This window comes from Rhinoderma darwinii (genome assembly GCF_050947455.1).
Source record: "Rhinoderma darwinii isolate aRhiDar2 chromosome 5 unlocalized genomic scaffold, aRhiDar2.hap1 SUPER_5_unloc_55, whole genome shotgun sequence".
Taxonomy (NCBI): domain Eukaryota; kingdom Metazoa; phylum Chordata; class Amphibia; order Anura; family Rhinodermatidae; genus Rhinoderma; species Rhinoderma darwinii.
Window position 1 is genome coordinate 664,617 of NW_027461815.1, and position 18,924 is coordinate 683,540.

The 18,924-nt window shown below is 42.6% G+C and overlaps 1 protein-coding gene across 1 annotated transcript in view; it reads left to right on the top strand.

Annotated features, from left to right (window-relative positions):
- The window catches only part of LOC142696329 (microtubule-actin cross-linking factor 1, isoforms 6/7-like), a 94,161-nt gene that overhangs the window by 60,995 nt on the left and 14,242 nt on the right, over positions 1–18,924 (top strand). The window contains exons 3-5 of the mRNA XM_075847667.1: positions 7,369–7,951; positions 9,889–9,960; positions 11,252–11,401. Coding sequence (XP_075703782.1) covers positions 7,418–7,951; positions 9,889–9,960; positions 11,252–11,401 — 756 coding nt within the window. The 5' untranslated portion in view covers positions 7,369–7,417. The remainder of the gene's footprint in view (positions 1–7,368; positions 7,952–9,888; positions 9,961–11,251; positions 11,402–18,924) is intronic.

Here is an 18,924-nt window from a genome sequence, read left to right on the forward strand (position 1 = left end):
TGGGGTGCTATGTATGGGGGAGCTATGTATGGGGGAGCTATGTATGGGGGAGCTATGTATGGGGGAGCTATGTATGGGGGAGCTATGTATGGGGGAGCTATGTATGGGGTGCTATGTATGGGGATTGCTATGTATGGGGGAGCTATGTATGGGGGAGCTATGTATGGGGGTGCTATGTATGGGGGAGCTATGTATGGGGGAGCTATGTATGGGGTGCTATGTATGGGGGTGCTATGTATGGGGAGCTATGTATGGGATGCTATGTATGGGATGCTATGTATGGGGAGCTATGTATGGGATGCTATGTATGGGGGTGCTATGTATGGGGGTGCTATGTATGGGGGAGCTATGTATGGGGGAGCTATGTATGGGATGCTATGTATGGGATGCTATGTATGGGGAGCTATGTATGGGGGAGCTATGTATGGGGTGCTATGTATGGGGGTGCTATGTATGGGGAGCTATGTATGGGATGCTATGTATGGGATGCTATGTATGGGGAGCTATGTATGGGGGAGCTATGTATGGGGGTGCTATGTATGGGGGTGCTATGTATGGGGGAGCTATGTATGGGGGAGCTATGTATGGGGTGCTATGTATGGGGGAGCTATGTATGGGGGAGCTATGTATGGGGGTGCTATGTATGGGGGTGCTATGTATGGGGGTGCTATGTATGGGGGAGCTATGTATGGGGTGCTATGTATGGGGGTGCTATGTATGGGGGAGCTATGTATGGGGTGCTATGTATTGGGTGCTATGTATGGGGGTGCTATGTATGGGGGTGCTATGTATGGGGGAGCTATGTATGGGGTGCTATGTATGGGGGAGCTATGTATGGGGGAGCTATGTATGGGATGCTTTTGGGGGGTTTGCGACATTTCTACGCCAGAAAATTGGAATTAAAAAAGTTTCTTAATCCCCGCTCTATAAGTTTTATGCTGCGTAGACTTAGACCAGGCATCAGAAGAAGCACAAATATGATCAACGTGATGAACGCCACCGATAAATGACGCGCTTCTCTTCTTATACCTCTTGGCTTCGTTTGCGCCAGTTTTTGCGTTAAAAGTTTTGGAGTTCCATTTTTTGCCCCAATGTGACTTATCTCAAACATGAGCAAAAACAGGAGAAAAAGTCAGAGTTCCCCCGTGGGTAGTGCCAGAGTTCCCCCGTGGGTAGTGCCAGAGTTCCCCCGTGGGTAGTGCCAGAGTTCCCCCGTGGGTAGTGCCAGAGTTCCCCCGTGGGTAGTGCCAGAGTTCCCCCGTGGGTAGTGCCAGAGTTCCCCCGTGGGTAGTGCCAGAGTTCCCCCGTGGGTAGTGCCAGAGTTCCCCCGTGGGTAGTGCCAGAGTTCCCCCGTGGGTAGTGTCAGAGTTCCCCCGTGGGTAGTGTCAGAGTTCCCCCGTGGGTAGTGTCAGAGTTCCCCCGTGGGTAGTGTCAGAGTTCCCCCGTGGGTAGTGTCAGAGTTCCCCCGTGGGTAGTGTCAGAGTTCCCCCGTGGGTAGTGTCAGAGTTCCCCCGTGGGTAGTGTCAGAGTTCCCCCGTGGATAGTGTCAGAGTTCCCCCATAATTTTGCCTGGTTCACTTTTAGCCACATTAATTGACTCTTCCTTCGTCGGTCGTTCTTCAGACCCTAATTGATAAATGTGTCACAGGACTTCTCTCCACGTGATTTGGGCCAGGAAGGAAATGGTTTTCTTTGGCCTCTTTCAGATGAGCAGATTTGTAAACGTCCGTGCGGGACCCGATTTCAACGATTCCTCATAGACTTGTGGCTATATAGGGATCCGTGAAAACGGTCAAAAATATGACATGTTCTAAGTTATCACGGACCGTTCACAAGGTCCACTAAAACAACAGCCGTGTGACATCCCATAGAATTACATGCAGCCGTGTGACATCACATAGAATTACATGCAGCCGTGTGACATCCCATAGAATTACATGCAGCCGTGTGACATCACATAGAATTACATGCAGCCGTGTGACATCCCATAGAATTACATGCAGCCGTGTGACATCCCATAGAATTACATGCAGCCGTGTGACATCACATAGAATTACATGCAGCCGTGTGATATCACATAGAATTACATGCAGCCGTGTGACACCCCATAGAATTACATGCGGCCGTGTGACATCCCATAGAATTACATGCAGCCGTGTGATATCACATAGAATTACATGCGGCCGTGTGACATCACATAGAATTACATGCAGCCGTGTGACATCCCATAGAATTACATGCAGCCGTGTGACATCACATAGAATTACATGCGGCCGTGTGACATCCCATAGAATTACATGCAGCCGTGTGACATCACATAGAATTACATGCAGCCGTGTGATATCACATAGAATTACATGCAGCCGTGTGACACCCCATAGAATTACATGCGGCCGTGTGACATCCCATAGAATTACATGCAGCCGTGTGATATCACATAGAATTACATGCGGCCGTGTGACATCACATAGAATTACATGCGGCCGTGTGACATCACATAGAATTACATGCGGCCGTGTGACATCACATAGAATTACATGCAGCCGTGTGACATCACATAGAATTACATGCGGCCGTGTGACATCACATAGAATTACATGCAGCCGTGTGACATCACCTAGAATTACATGCAGCCGTGTGACATCACATAGAATTACATGCGGCCGTGTGACATCACATAGAATTACATGCAGCCGTGTGACATCACATAGAATTACATGCAGCCGTGTGACATCACATAGAATTACATGCGGCCGTGTGACAGTCCATAGAATTACATGCGGCCGTGTGACAGTCCATAGAATTACATGCAGCCGTGTGACATCACATAGAATTACATGCGGCCGTGTGACATCCTATAGAATTACATGCGGCCGTGTGACATCACATAGAATTACATGCAGCCGTGTGACATCACATAGAATTACATGCAGCCGTGTGACATCCCATAGAATTACATTCAGCCGTGTGACAGTCCATAGAATTACATGCAGCCGTGTGACATCCCATAGAATTACATGCGGCCGTGTGACATCACATAGAATTACATGCGGCCGTGTGACATCCCATAGAATTACATGCAGCCGTGTGACAGTCCATAGAATTACATGCGGCCGTGTGACATCACATAGAATTACATGCGGCCGTGTGACATCCCATAGAATTACATGCAACCGTGTGACATCACATAGAATTACATGCGGCCGTGTGACATCCCATAGAATTACATGCGGCCGTGTGACATCCCATAGAATTACATGCAGCCGTGTGACATCACATAGAATTACATGCAGCCGTGTGACATCCCATAGAATTACATGCAGCCGTGTGACATCACATAGAATTACATGCGGCCGTGTGACATCCCATAGAATTACATGCGGCCGTGTGAAATCCCATAGAATTACATGCGGCCGTGTGACATCCCATAGAATTCCATGCAGCCGTGTGACATCACATAGAATTACATGCAGCCGTGTGACAGTCCATAGAATTACATGCAGCCGTGTGACATCCCATAGAATTACATGCAGCCGTGTGACATCCCATAGAATTACATGCAGCCGTGTGACAGTCCATAGAATTACATGCAGCCGTGTGACATCCCATAGAATTACATGCGGCCGTGTGACATCCCATAGAATTCCATGCAGCCGTGTGACATCACATAGAATTACATGCAGCCTTGTGACAGTCCATAGAATTACATGCAGTCGTGTGACATCCCATAGAATTACATGCAGCCGTGTGACATCCCATAGAATTACATGCAGCCGTGTGACATCACATAGAATTACATGCAGTCGTGTGACATCCCATAGAATTACATGCGGCCGTGTGACATCCCATAGAATTACATGCAGCCGTGTGACATCACATAGAATTACATGCGGCCGTGTGACATCACATAGAATTACATGCAGCCGTGTGACAGTCCATAGAATTACATGCAGTCGTGTGACATCACATAGAATTACATGCAGCCGTGTGACATCCCATAGAATTACATGCGGCCGTGTGACATCACATAGAATTACATGCGGCCGTGTGACATCACATAGAATTACATGCGGCCGTGTGACATCACATAGAATTACATGCGGCCGTGTGACAGTCCATAGAATTACATGCGGCCGTGTGACATCCCATAGAATTACATGCAGCCGTGTGACATCACATAGAATTACATGCGGCCGTGTGACATCACATAGAATTACATGCAGCCGTGTGATATCACATAGAATTACATGCAGCCGTGTGACACCCCATAGAATTACATGCAGCCGTGTGACAGTCCATAGAATTACATGCGGCCGTGTGACATCCCATAGAATTACATGCGGCCGTGTGACATCCCATAGAATTACATGCAGCCGTGTGACATCACATAGAATTACATGCAGTCGTGTGACGGACGATTTCCACGTTCCGGCCGCATGTTCACGACACTTTATCTGCAATTACAGATCAATGATTGCGGATAAAATACTGACCGATTCCTTTCTATCGGCCACGGACTCCTTCCCGTATATATTTGCGTGCGTGTCTGGGCCGCACTGACCATAAATACTCGCAGGTGTGTATGGAGCCTTACAGCATTCTGCCCTCAGTGCTACATCAGTGAAAACCTCACGTGTGTGAACAGCTCCATTAATTTGCGTGGGTCCGTGCGATGTCAGATATTTTAGCGGGCAGCACCCGGACGTAAAATCCGCTCATATTTTATACGCCGATGTGAACGGCCTCCTGAATAACATGAACTCCGTATTAGGCCCGTTCAGACGTCGCTGAAATAACTGACATCACACGGACCCAAGCAAATCTATGGCGCTGTTCACACACGTGGGGTTTTCCTGCAGCGAGTGTCCGTTACGTGAATCTCACTTCATGTCCTATTTTAGTGCGATTTTGCGGACCACGTCGCCCATTAAAATCAATGGATGTGTGAAAACCGCGGACAGCGCACGGACGACATCCGCCTGTGATCGATTTTTCACACACCATTTGCTTAAAAAAACCAACAAAAAAAACAGGAAGTGCAGCGACAATGACGTGAAAAACTGATGAGACACGGAAACCACACGGACATGAAATGATGGAAACCCGCTGCGTTTTTAGTGACGCGTCGTCTGAAAACGACCCTACAGTGCGCAAAAAACAGATGGAATACGGATACAAAATCCACTGGTCTGACGGAGACCTTAGGGCAGATTATCTGAGGTCTCACCCGGATTTACCCCTCCCCCTCCCCGGTTGATCCTGATGGACGGACGTCTGTTCTTACTGTGAGGTCACCAGGGAATCTAGCGGTGAGAAGCTGCACCGTATTTACATGACGTAGAATAAAATTAAATATTCAGCACGTCGCCTTCGCCATTCTAATAAAGCGCGTTACGTGACTTCTCATCCTTGCCCCATCGTCTTTTAATTCCGCACCATTTTCAAGATCTCTACTTGTTGACACTGTATGGAAACAGTGTTTACAGCCTAACCCTTCCTGACCTAATACTTCTCACAGCTGAGGGTTTGTTACAATGTAACAGTGCAGACAAGTGTTAGGCCTTGTTCACACACAGCGCGGATTTGCTGCAGATTCTGAATGTCTTTTTAAGCCCAAACCGGGAAGGAAACCTGAACAGAAGAAATAAAATCTACAGGAAGGTCTCATAGGTCGGCTCTCCTGGATCACATTCTGGTTCTTGGCTTAGAATATAAATGAAAAATCTGCCTCAAATCTGCACTGTGTGAACGAGGTCTTAGTCTAAGGTCAAGGGGACCCCCCTCTATGATGTCCATATGCCCTAATAAGACATGGACAGAGCCGGTTTTCTTGTGACTGCCCCTTTAAGAGTAAAATCCTGCTGATTTTTGAGGGGTTGAATAACACATGGGGGTGAGCGGAGGGTATATACAGTATATACACATGTGTGCGGGCGGCACCGGAATAATCCCGACACATGGAAGGTGAGCGGCTCCTCCTGTCATCAGCCTCCTGCCGGGCGCTAATCCCTCCGCCCTCCTGACCGCTTAATCCTGCAGACAAAACATTGCGACGCCTCGTCAGCGCTGAGCTCCCAGCGGGCATTGATTGAGATGTCCCGGCAGAGGCCACAAAACACACGTGAGGTTCACGTCAACGAGAAACACATTCCACTCACGCTGCGGCCTTTCTAATAGACATTGTGGCCTAATTCCTCAACGGTTTTAAGATCTCTGCTTGCCGTCGGTGGATGGAAACATTCTTATTAAATCCAGAGGCTGAAAGCCTGTCCTGGCCTGCTATTTCTCACAGTGGAGGGCTTGTTACACTGTATCAGTGAGTTGAATCTATCAAGTGTATAAGTCAGGCGATACATGGCGACATTCTGCAGCATGAGCTCAATGTCTCTCTGCGGGAATCATTGTCACGGGTGACGTTGCGACCGTCACAAAAATTCCGGGGCTTCCTTGTTTCCCATTGGGTAACTTTGAGGTCGCGGGTGATCCCACCATTTTACTATAACCCGTGCAAATGTCGTCACGTAGCTCCGGACTAAATCTCTCTCATAGTTCGGACTCTGTTCACACCTGCGTCGTATCGTCCGTTTTTAATGAAAGCCACAACGTTCTGCCGGATCCAACAGATACCAATGGCGTCCGACGGATTTCATTGACTTATATCAGAGTCCGTCATGGTGTCCGTGGTTTTCGTGGCCGGAGTCGCGCTGCTTACTGCACTCTTTTTGCTTTCAGGGATTTGCCAACAAAGCCTCCGATGTAAATGTGAACAGAGACAAGTCCATCAACCTCTCCTGTTTGTTACAATGTGTCAGTGTCGGCACTGATCAGAGTTCAGGCTGTTGCACTCACAGAGGATACAATTGTAACAAACCTTCAGCTCCGAGAAGTATTAGGTTTTTAGCCTCTGCAGGTATGACATGTTCCCATTCACTGACAACAAGCAGAGATCTTTAAAATGGTGGAAAAATGAAACACAAAGAGACAGATTTATGGAGACTGGTTCTTCATACGCATTGGAGTGAATTGCACCAAATTGATGTTTTAAACATGGAGACCTCATTATTGCGCAATTTTGTCACAACGTCGCAGAACTTCATTATACGATGACTATTTACATGGGACTGCACCGGCCCTTTAATATTATAATCATCCGTCCGGGGGCCAGATCCGCCATTTTATTGGTTGATCCGCGATTTGCAGCCGTTGGGGATTATTTGGGTCATTTTACTGATCTTCTTCGGGTTAGTTTCAGTATAAACACCCTGATTGGGGTCCCTGGTCGCACACATTGGGGGGGGGGGGGTGTATTGCAGCTGGGGTCACCGGCGTCCAGCAGGTCGATAATAACGTCTCCCGTTTCTGTTTCAGGCCGTGGCTGCGCTGATGACGCTCCTGTGCCGTACCGGGGCCTCTCACCATGGGTAATTCGGTCAGTCGGCCCGGCTGCCTGGGGGACAAGAACAGAAAGTCCCAGAGGTTCCTCAAGGACTGTTGTATGAAGAAGGAATCCATCATCGACATCCAGAGCGTGAGGAACAACGTTGAGGCCGGCGCCGCGTGCCCCGCAGACAAGAAGCAGAACGAGCTGGTTATCCAGAAGGAACTGAACGTCGCTCCGGCCTCCAGCAAAACCCCAGACAAGGAGCCGCTGCCCAAACAGAACAACGCGGACGCCAATGTCCAGGTCGGGAGAGAGACGCCCAGGTCCACGCCGGATCATGTCGGGAATGTCTGGACTCCGCAGAGGGGAACCCTACAAAGGGCCTCCGGAAGCAGCTGGTCATGGAAGCCGCTCTCCACCAGGGAGGTGACCGAGGTCACGGAGGTCACAGAGACCATTGTCACAGAGATCGTGGAGGTCACGCAATATCCGACTGGAGACAAGAGCGGAGAACCCATCATCACCAGGACAGTGAAAGTGCTGACAGAGTGCGCCGGGGAGCTGGCCGAGGTTATTATGGGATCATTGGCGACATCCAGATATTGTCACCAGAGAGACCTGCCAGATCCGGCCAATGTGATCTCTGTTTGGTCGAAATAAAAGGATCTTTTATAAATCTCATGATGTCTGATCTCATGTACTCCCACGATCTCATGGATCCCCAAAATAGCCCTGAACCCACTAATGGTTACATGCCATGTCCGCAGCCCCGGCATCTGCTTAGGGGGCCCTTCAAAATAGGGGGCCCCAACTCAGGCTGCTTTCCTTCCCTTGCCCCATGGGTAGTGTCATCATGCACAGGGCTCACCCTCGTCTCAGGCCCTGGCATGTAGGCAAGAAAGAGAGGAGGCGTCAGTCACCTTTATGTCCCTCTAGGTCATGGGCAATTAGGCAAAGAAGGGGGCGCCATGTGTCAACAGATATTAGGTAGATGCCCTCTTTCCATTGTTACTCTGGGGACCCCTCTCTGTACTCCAATGTGTCGACCCACTCTTTGTACACTACAGGGGCCGTGCTCTTCTCTGCATGTCTCTTTGGCCCTTCTTCTGTACGCCCCTGGGGTCCCTCTTTTTTCTTTGGACCTCACTGTGGCGCTCCTCTCTTTTCTGTACGCCCCTGGGGCCCCTCTCTTTATGCCCCTGGGGCCCCTCTCTCCTCTGTATGCTCCTGAGGCCCCTCTCTTCTCTGTATGCCCCTGGGGTCCCTCTCTTCTCTGTACGCTCCTGGGGTCCCTCTCTTCTGTACACCGCTGAGGCCCCTCTCTTTTCTGTACACCCATGGGGTCCCTCTCTTCTCTGTACGCTCCTGGGCCCCTCTTTTCTGTACACCCATGGGGTCCCTCTGTTCTCTGTATGCTCCTGAGGCCCCTTCTCTGTACGCTCCTGAGGCTCCTCTCTTCTCTGTACGCTCCTTGGGCCCCTCTCTCTTCTGTACACCCCTGGGGTCCCTCTCTTCTCTGTATGCCCCTGAGGCTCCTCTTCTGTGTATGGCCCTGAGGCTCCTCTTCTGTGTATGGCCCTGAGGCTCCTCTTCTGTGTATGGCCCTGAGGCTCCTCTCTTCTGTGTATGGCCCTGAGGCTCCTCTCTTCTGTGTATGCCCCTGAGGCTACTCTCTTCTGTGTACACCCCTGAGGCTCCTCTCTTCTGTGTACGCGCCTGAGGCTCCTCTTCTGTGTACGCCCCTGAGGCTCCTCTCTTCTATGTACGCCCCTCAGGCTCCTCTCTTCTGTGTACGCCCCTGAGGCTCCTCTCTTCTGTGTACGCCCCTGAGGCTCCTCTCTTCTGTGTACGCCCCTGAGGCTCCTCTCTTCTGTGTATGCCCCTGAGGCTCCTCTCTTCTCTGTACGCGCCTGAGGCTCCTCTTCTGTGTACGGCCCTGAGGCTCCACTCTTCTGTGTACGCCCCTGAGGCTCCTCTCTTCTCTGTACGAGCCTGAGGCTCCTCTCTTCTCTGTACGAGCCTGAGGCTCCTCTCTTCTCTGTACGAGCCTGAGGCTCCTCTCTTCTGTGTATGCCCCTGAGGCTCCTCTCTTCTGTGTACGCCCCTGAGGCTCCTTTCTTCTGTGTACGCCCTTGAGGCTCCTCTCTTCTGTGTAAGACCCCTGAGTCCCCTCTCTTCTCTGTACGCCCCCTTCTTAATAGAAGTTAATGTAAGTGCCATAAGACCGACGCTCCATCATTTACTGTTATTGACTTGTAATAAAACACAAGGGAAAAAACGAAGGGAAGAAAATAGTGAAATTCTGATCGATTTATTGTAAACTGGACCGGCCCTTTAACACAAGATTATAAAACCCTAATTCTAATTAGTGGTGTCCCCGTGTTATTTTGGGTATTAGTTTCCTGGACCCTTGAGGTCACTTGACCTCTGGACATACTCTGCTCCCCACTGTACTTTATATAACTGCGGTAACATGTAACATATAAAACTGCCGTGTGTTTCCCCAGGTACAGACCAGCCGGGAGGCCCAGACAGAATCTCAGTACCAAGTGGGAAAATGGGACGCCTACAGCAAGACGGTATTAAGTGGACTGTTCTGTGATTAATTCAGAATTACATCCTGTGTGATACATTGTGACATCAGAATAGTGAGTGCAGCTCTGGAGTATAATACAGGATATAACTCAGGATCAGTACAGGATAAGTAATGTAATGTATGTACACCGTGACTCCACCAGCAGAATAGTGAGTGCAGCTCTGGCGTATAATACAGGATATAACTCAGGATCAGTACAGGATAAGTAATGTATGTACACAGTGACTCCACCAGCAGAATAGTGAGTGCAGCTCTGGAGTATAATACAGGATGTAACTCAGGATCAGTACAGGATAAGTAATGTAATGTATGTACACAGTGACTCCACCAGCAGAATAGTGAGTGCAGCTCTGGAGTATAATACAGGATGTAACTCAGGATCAGTACAGGATAAGTAATGTAATGTATGTACACAGTGACTCCACCAGCAGAATAGTGAGTGCAGCTCTGGAGTATAATTGTAATGACGGGGTAGGGAGACAGACAGGTGAGCCCTAATCTACCCGCCACTCAGTCCCTGCCTACTTGCAACGACCCGTCCTAAGCGACGGGGTACAACTGGGCGACGGTCCCTACGCTCAGTAAGTGCAAGACGAACAAACAGACAAGGGTACACAGAAGCTAGGGAAACGGGGCAGCTGCCCACAGAGACACCGTGAGCAACAAGAGTAGTGAACGAGCCGAGTCAAACCAGGAGAGAACGAAGTACAAAACGCTGAGCAGGAGAGTGGTCAGAAAGCCAAGGTCAATAACAAGCAGAGGATGAGTAGTACAAGCAGCAGCAAGCCAGGTAACAAGCATAGAAGAATCACAGGCAAAGGAGGAACAGGACAGGCAGGTATAAATAGACAGAGGGCGGGAGCTAGCTCCGTCTGACCAGCCTGTGATAGGCTCTCCCACTCCTAAGCCTACCATCCTGAGTGGTGGTAGATGGAGTCAGTCTCACAGACATAGGAGCAGGTGCAGACTGATTACCCACGGGCGTCGACACAGAAGCTGTGCCTGGCAGATCCTTAACAGTAATACAGGATATAACTCAGGATCAGTACAGGATAAGTAGTCTATGTAGACGGGGGCTCCTATATTTATATAGACAGTATAGTCAGGTCAGCGGTGACATACAGTAACAGCGGCAGGTACGTTGCTCAACACATTACACTATAAGAACATGTCACAAAGTGCTGTCCCAGATTTAAAGCGGTGGCGTTGTGTAGGACTGCATATTATTGGGGCGACCTGATCCAGCAATGTGCTCAGCTCTGCTCTTCTTGCAGGTATCCCAACACACCCTGGCACTGCCAGAACCACCTGAAAATCAGGAGACCGTGCTCAGCTGGATTTCTGAAATGGAGGATCTGATGGAGGCCCAGAAACCTCCCTCCTCAGAGGCCAAAGTGGTGAAGGCTCAGCTCCAGGAACAAAAGGTAAGATGAGGGGGTCAGCTTCAAAAGACCCCGGGGTCATGTATGGAGTTTGTCAAATAAAGATTTATCATCTACATTTCAACTCTGGCCTGTAGTTTATATTACATGTGTTCTCTGTATTGTATGTAGTTTATATTACATGTGTGGTCTGTATTGTATGTAGTTTATATTACATGTGGGGTCTGTATTGTATGTGGTTTATATTACATGTGGGGTCTGTATTGTATGTAGTTTATATTACATGTGGGGTCTGTATTGTATGTAGTTTATATTACATGTGGGGTCTGTATTGTATGTGGTTTATATTACATGTGGGGTCTGTATTGTATGTAGTTTATATTACATGTGGGGTCTGTATTGTATGTAGTTTATATTACATGTGGGGTCTGTATTGTATGTAGTTTATATTACATGTGGGGTCTGTATTGTATGTAGTTTATATTACATGTGGGGTCTGTATTGTATGTGGTTTATATTACATGTGGGGTCTGTATTGTATGTAGTTTATATTACATGTGGGGTCTGTATTGTATGTGCTTTATATTACATGTGGGGTCTGTATTGTATGTAGTTTATATTACATGTGGGGTCTGTATTGTATGTGGTTTATATTACATGTGGGGTCTGTATTGTATGTGGTTTATATTACATGTGTTCTCTGTATTGTATGTAGTTTATATTACATGTGTGGTCTGTATTGTATGTGGTTTATATTACATGTGTTCTCTGTATTGTATGTAGTTTATATTACATGTGGGATCTGTATTGTATGTAGTTTATATTACATGTGTTCTCTGTATTGTATGTAGTTTATATTACATGTGGGATCTGTATTGTATGTAGTTTATATTACATGTGGGGTCTGTATTGTATGTGGTTTATATTACATGTGGGGTCTGTATTGTATGTAGTTTATATTACATGTGGGGTCTGTATTGTATGTGGTTTATATTACATGTGGGGTCTGTATTGTATGTAGTTTATATTACATGTGGGGTCTGTATTGTATGTGGTTTATATTACATGTGTTCTCTGTATTGTATGTAGTTTATATTACATGTGTGGTCTGTATTGTATGTAGTTTATATTACATGTGGGGTCTGTATTGTATGTAGTTTATATTACATGTGGGGTCTGTATTGTATATCGTTTATATTACATGTGTGGTCTGTATTGTATGTAGTTTATATTACATGTGGGGTCTGTATTGTATGTAGTTTATATTACATGTGGGGTCTGTATTGTATGTAGTTTATATTACATGTGGGGTCTGTATTGTATGTGGTTTATATTACATGTGTTCTCTGTATTGTATGTAGTTTATATTACATGTGTTCTCTGTATTGTATGTAGTTTATATTACATGTGTTCTCTGTATTGTATGTAGTTTATATTACATGTGTTCTCTGTATTGTATGTAGTTTATATTACATGTGTGGTCTGTATTGTATGTGGTTTATATTACATGTGTTCTCTGTATTGTATGTAGTTTATATTACATGTGTTCTCTGTATTGTATGTAGTTTATATTACATGTGTGGTCTGTATTGTATGTAGTTTATATTACATGTGGGGTCTGTATTGTATGTGGTTTATATTACATGTGGGGTCTGTGTTGTATGTAGTTTATATTACATGTGGGGTCTGTGTTGTATGTAGTTTATATCACATGTGGGGTCTGTATTTTATGTAGTTTATATCACATGTGGGGTCTGTATTGTATGTGGTTTATATTACATGTGGGGTCTGTATTGTATGTAGTTTATATTACATGTGTTCTCTGTATTGTATGTAGTTTATATTACATGTGGGATCTGTATTGTATGTAGTTTATATTACATGTGTTCTCTGTATTGTATGTAGTTTATATTACATGTGGGATCTGTATTGTATGTAGTTTATATTACATGTGGGGTCTGTATTGTATGTGGTTTATATTACATGTGGGGTCTGTATTGTATGTGGTTTATATTACATGTGTTCTCTGTATTGTATGTGGTTTATATTACATGTGGGGTCTGTATTGTATGTAGTTTATATTACATGTGGGGTCTGTATTGTATGTGGTTTATATTACATGTGGGGTCTGTATTGTATGTAGTTTATATTACATGTGGGGTCTGTATTGTATGTGGTTTATATTACATGTGTTCTCTGTATTGTATGTAGTTTATATTACATGTGTGGTCTGTATTGTATGTAGTTTATATTACATGTGGGGTCTGTATTGTATGTAGTTTATATTACATGTGGGGTCTGTATTGTATGTAGTTTATATTACATGTGGGGCCTGTATTGTATGTGGTTTATATTACATGTGGGGTCTGTATTGTATGTAGTTTATATTACATGTGGGGTCTGTATTGTATGTAGTTTATATTACATGTGGGGTCTGTATTGTATGTAGTTTATATTACATGTGGGGCCTGTATTGTATGTAGTTTATATTACATGTGGGGTCTGTATTGTATGTAGTTTATATTACATGTGGGGTCTGTATTGTATGTAGTTTATATTACATGTGGGGTCTGTATTGTATGTAGTTTATATTACATGTGGGGTCTGTATTGTATGTAGTTTATATTACATGTGGTGTCTGTATTGTATGTAGTTTATATTACATGTGGGGTCTGTATTGTATGTAGTTTATATTACATGTGGGGTCTGTATTGTATGTAGTTTATATTACATGTGGGGTCTGTATTGTATGTGGTTTATATTACATGTGGGGTCTGTATTGTATGTGGTTTATATTACATGTGGGGTCTGTATTGTATATCGTTTATATTACATGTGTGGTCTGTATTGTATGTAGTTTATATTACATGTGGGGTCTGTATTGTATGTAGTTTATATTACATGTGTTCTCTGTATTGTATGTAGTTTATATTACATGTGGGGTCTGTATTGTATGTAGTTTATATTACATGTGGGGTCTGTATTGTATGTAGTTTATATTACATGTGGGGTCTGTATTGTATGTAGTTTATATTACATGTGGGGTCTGTATTGTATGTAGTTTATATTACATGTGGGGTCTGTATTGTATGTAGTTTATATTACATGTGGGGTCTGTATTGTATGTAGTTTATATTACATGTGGGGTCTGTATTGTATGTAGTTTATATTACATGTGGGGTCTGTATTGTATGTGGTTTATATTACATGTGGGGTCTGTATTGTATGTAGTTTATATTACATGTGGGGTCTGTATTGTATGTAGTTTATATTACATGTGGGGCCTGTATTGTATGTGGTTTATATTACATGTGGGGCCTGTATTGTATGTGGTTTATATTACATGTGGGGTCTGTATTGTATGTAGTTTATATTACATGTGGGGTCTGTATTGTATGTAGTTTATATTACATGTGGGGTCTGTATTGTATGTAGTTTATATTACATGTGGGGTCTGTATTGTATGTGGTTTATATTACATGTGGGGCCTGTATTGTATGTGGTTTATATTACATGTGGGGTCTGTATTGTATGTAGTTTATATTACATGTGGGGTCTGTATTGTATGTGGTTTATATTACATGTGGGGTCTGTATTGTATGTAGTTTATATTACATGTGGGGTCTGTATTGTATGTGGTTTATATTACATGTGTTCTCTGTATTGTATGTAGTTTATATTACATGTGTGGTCTGTATTGTATGTAGTTTATATTACATGTGGGGTCTGTATTGTATGTAGTTTATATTACATGTGGGGTCTGTATTGTATATCGTTTATATTACATGTGTGGTCTGTATTGTATGTAGTTTATATTACATGTGGGGTCTGTATTGTATGTAGTTTATATTACATGTGTTCTCTGTATTGTATGTAGTTTATATTACATGTGGGGTCTGTATTGTATGTAGTTTATATTACATGTGGGGTCTGTATTGTATGTAGTTTATATTACATGTGGGGTCTGTATTGTATGTAGTTTATATTACATGTGGGGTCTGTATTGTATGTAGTTTATATTACATGTGGGGTCTGTATTGTATGTAGTTTATATTACATGTGGGGTCTGTATTGTATGTAGTTTATATTACATGTGGGGTCTGTATTGTATGTAGTTTATATTACATGTGGGGTCTGTATTGTATGTAGTTTATATCACATGTGGGGTCTGTATTGTATGTAGTTTATATTACATGTGGGGCCTGTATTGTATGTAGTTTATATTACATGTGGGGTCTGTATTGTATGTAGTTTATATTACATGTGGGGTCTGTATTGTATGTAGTTTATATTACATGTGGGGCCTGTATTGTATGTGGTTTATATTACATGTGGGGTCTGTATTGTATGTAGTTTATATTACATGTGGGGTCTGTATTGTATGTGGTTTATATTACATGTGGGGTCTGTATTGTATGTGGTTTATATTACATGTGGGGTCTGTATTGTATGTAGTTTATATTACATGTGGGGTCTGTATTGTATGTGGTTTATATTACATGTGGGGTCTGTATTGTATGTAGTTTATATTACATGTGTGGTCTGTATTGTATGTAGTTTATATTACATGTGGGGTCTGTATTGTATGTAGTTTATATTACATGTGTTCTCTGTATTGTATGTAGTTTATATTACATGTGGGGTCTGTATTGTATGTAGTTTATATTACATGTGGGGTCTGTATTGTATGTAGTTTATATTACATGTGGGGTCTGTATTGTATGTAGTTTATATTACATGTGGGGCCTGTATTGTATGTAGTTTATATTACATGTGGGGTCTGTATTGTATGTGGTTTATATTACATGTGTGGTCTGTATTGTATGTAGTTTATATTACATGTGTGGTCTGTATTGTATGTAGTTTATATTACATGTGGGGCCTGTATTGTATGTAGTTTATATTACATGTGGGGTCTGTATTGTATGTGGTTTATATTACATGTGGGGTCTGTATTGTATGTAGTTTATATTACATGTGGGGTCTGTATTGTATGTAGTTTATATTACATGTGGGGTCTGTATTGTATGTAGTTTATATTACATGTGGGGTCTGTATTGTATGTAGTTTATATTACATGTGGGGTCTGTATTGTATGTAGTTTATATTACATGTGTTCTCTGTATTGTATGTAGTTTATATTACATGTGTTCTCTGTATTGTATGTAGTTTATATTACATGTGTGGTCTGTATTGTATGTAGTTTATATTACATGTGGGGTCTGTATTGTATGTGGTTTATATTACATGTGGGGTCTGTATTGTATGTGGTTTATATTACATGTGGGGTCTGTATTGTATGTGGTTTATATTACATGTGGGGTCTGTATTGTATGTAGTTTATATTACATGTGTATGCCTGTATTGTATGTAGTTAATATTACATGTGGGGTCTGTATTGTATGTAGTTTATATTACATGTGTATGCCTGTATTGTATGTAGTTTATATTACATGTGTGGTCTGTATTGTATGTAGTTTATATTACATGTGGGGTCTGTATTGTATGTAGTTTATATTACATGTGGGGTCTGTATTGTATGTAGTTTATATTACATGTGGGGTCTGTATTGTATGTAGTTTATATTACATGTGGGGTCTGTATTGTATGTAGTTTATATTACATGTGGGGCCTGTATTGTATGTAGTTTATATTACATGTGGGGTCTGTATTGTATGTAGTTTATATTACATGTGGGGTCTGTATTGTATGTAGTTTATATTACATGTGGGGCCTGTATTGTATGTAGTTTATATTACATGTGGGGTCTGTATTGTATGTAGTTTATATTACATGTGGGGTCTGTATTGTATGTAGTTTATATTACATGTGGGGCCTGTATTGTATGTAGTTTATATTACATGTGGGGTCTGTATTGTATGTAGTTTATATTACATGTGTTCTCTGTATTGTATGTAGTTTATATTACATGTGGGGTCTGTATTGTATGTAGTTTATATTACATGTGGGGTCTGTATTGTATGTGGTTTATATTACATGTGGGGCCTGTATTGTATGTTGTTTATATTACATGTGTTCTCTGTATTGTATGTAGTTTATATTACATGTGTTCTCTGTATTGTATGTAGTTTATATTACATGTGGGGTCTGTATTGTATGTGGTTTATATTACATGTGGGGTCTGTATTGTATGTAGTTTATATTACATGTGGGGTCTGTATTGTATGTAGTTTATATTACATGTGGGGTCTGTATTGTATGTAGTTTATATTACATGTGTTCTCTGTATTGTATGTGGTTTATATTACATGTGGGGTCTGTATTGTATGTGGTTTATATTACATGTGTTCTCTGTATTGTATGTAGTTTATATTACATGTGGGGCCTGTATTGTATGTAGTTTATATTACATATGGGGTCTGTATTGTATGTAGTTTATATTACATGTGTGGTCTGTATTGTATGTAGTTTATATTACATGTGGGGTCTGTATTGTATGTAGTTTATATTACATGTGTTCTCTGTATTGTATGTAGTTTATATTACATGTGTTCTCTGTATTGTATGTAGTTTATATTACATGTGGGGTCTGTATTGTATGTAGTTTATATTACATGTGGGGTCTGTATTGTATGTAGTTTATATTACATGTGTTCTCTGTATTGTATGTAGTTTATATTACATGTGGGGTCTGTATTGTATGTGGTTTATATTACATGTGGGGTATGTATTGTATGTAGTTTATATTACATGTGGGGTATGTATTGTATGTGGTTTATATTACATGTGGGGTCTGTATTGTATGTGGTTTATATTACATGTGGGGTCTGTATTGTATGTAGTTTATATTACATGTGGGGCCTGTATTGTATGTAGTTTATATTACATGTGTGGTCTGTATTGTATGTAGTTTATATTACATGTGTGGTCTGTATTGTATGTGGTTTATATTACATGTGGGGCCTGTATTGTATGTAGTTTATATTACATGTGGGGTCTGTATTGTATGTAGTTTATATTACATGTGTTCTCTGTATTGTATGTAGTTTATATTACATGTGGGGTCTGTATTTTATGTAGTTTATATTACATGTGGGGTCTGTATTGTATGTGGTTTATATTACATGTGGGGTCTGTATTGTATGTGGTTTATATTACATGTGGGGTCTGTATTGTATGTGGTTTATATTACATGTGGGGTCTGTATTGTATGTGGTTTATATTACATGTGGGGTCTGTATTGTATGTAGTTTATATTACATGTGGGGTCTGTATTGTATGTAGTTTATATTACATGTGGGATCTGTATTGTATGTAGTTTATATTACATGTGTGGTCTGTATTGTATGTGGTTTATATTACATGTGTTCTCTGTATTGTATGTAGTTTATATTACATGTGGGGTCTGTATTGTATGTAGTTTATATTACATGTGTTCTCTGTATTGTATGTAGTTTATATTACATGTGGGGTCTGTATTGTATGTAGTTTATATTACATGTGGGATCTGTATTGTATGTAGTTTATATTACATGTGTTCTCTGTATTGTATGTAGTTTATATTACATGTGTTCTCTGTATTGTATGTAGTTTATATTACATGT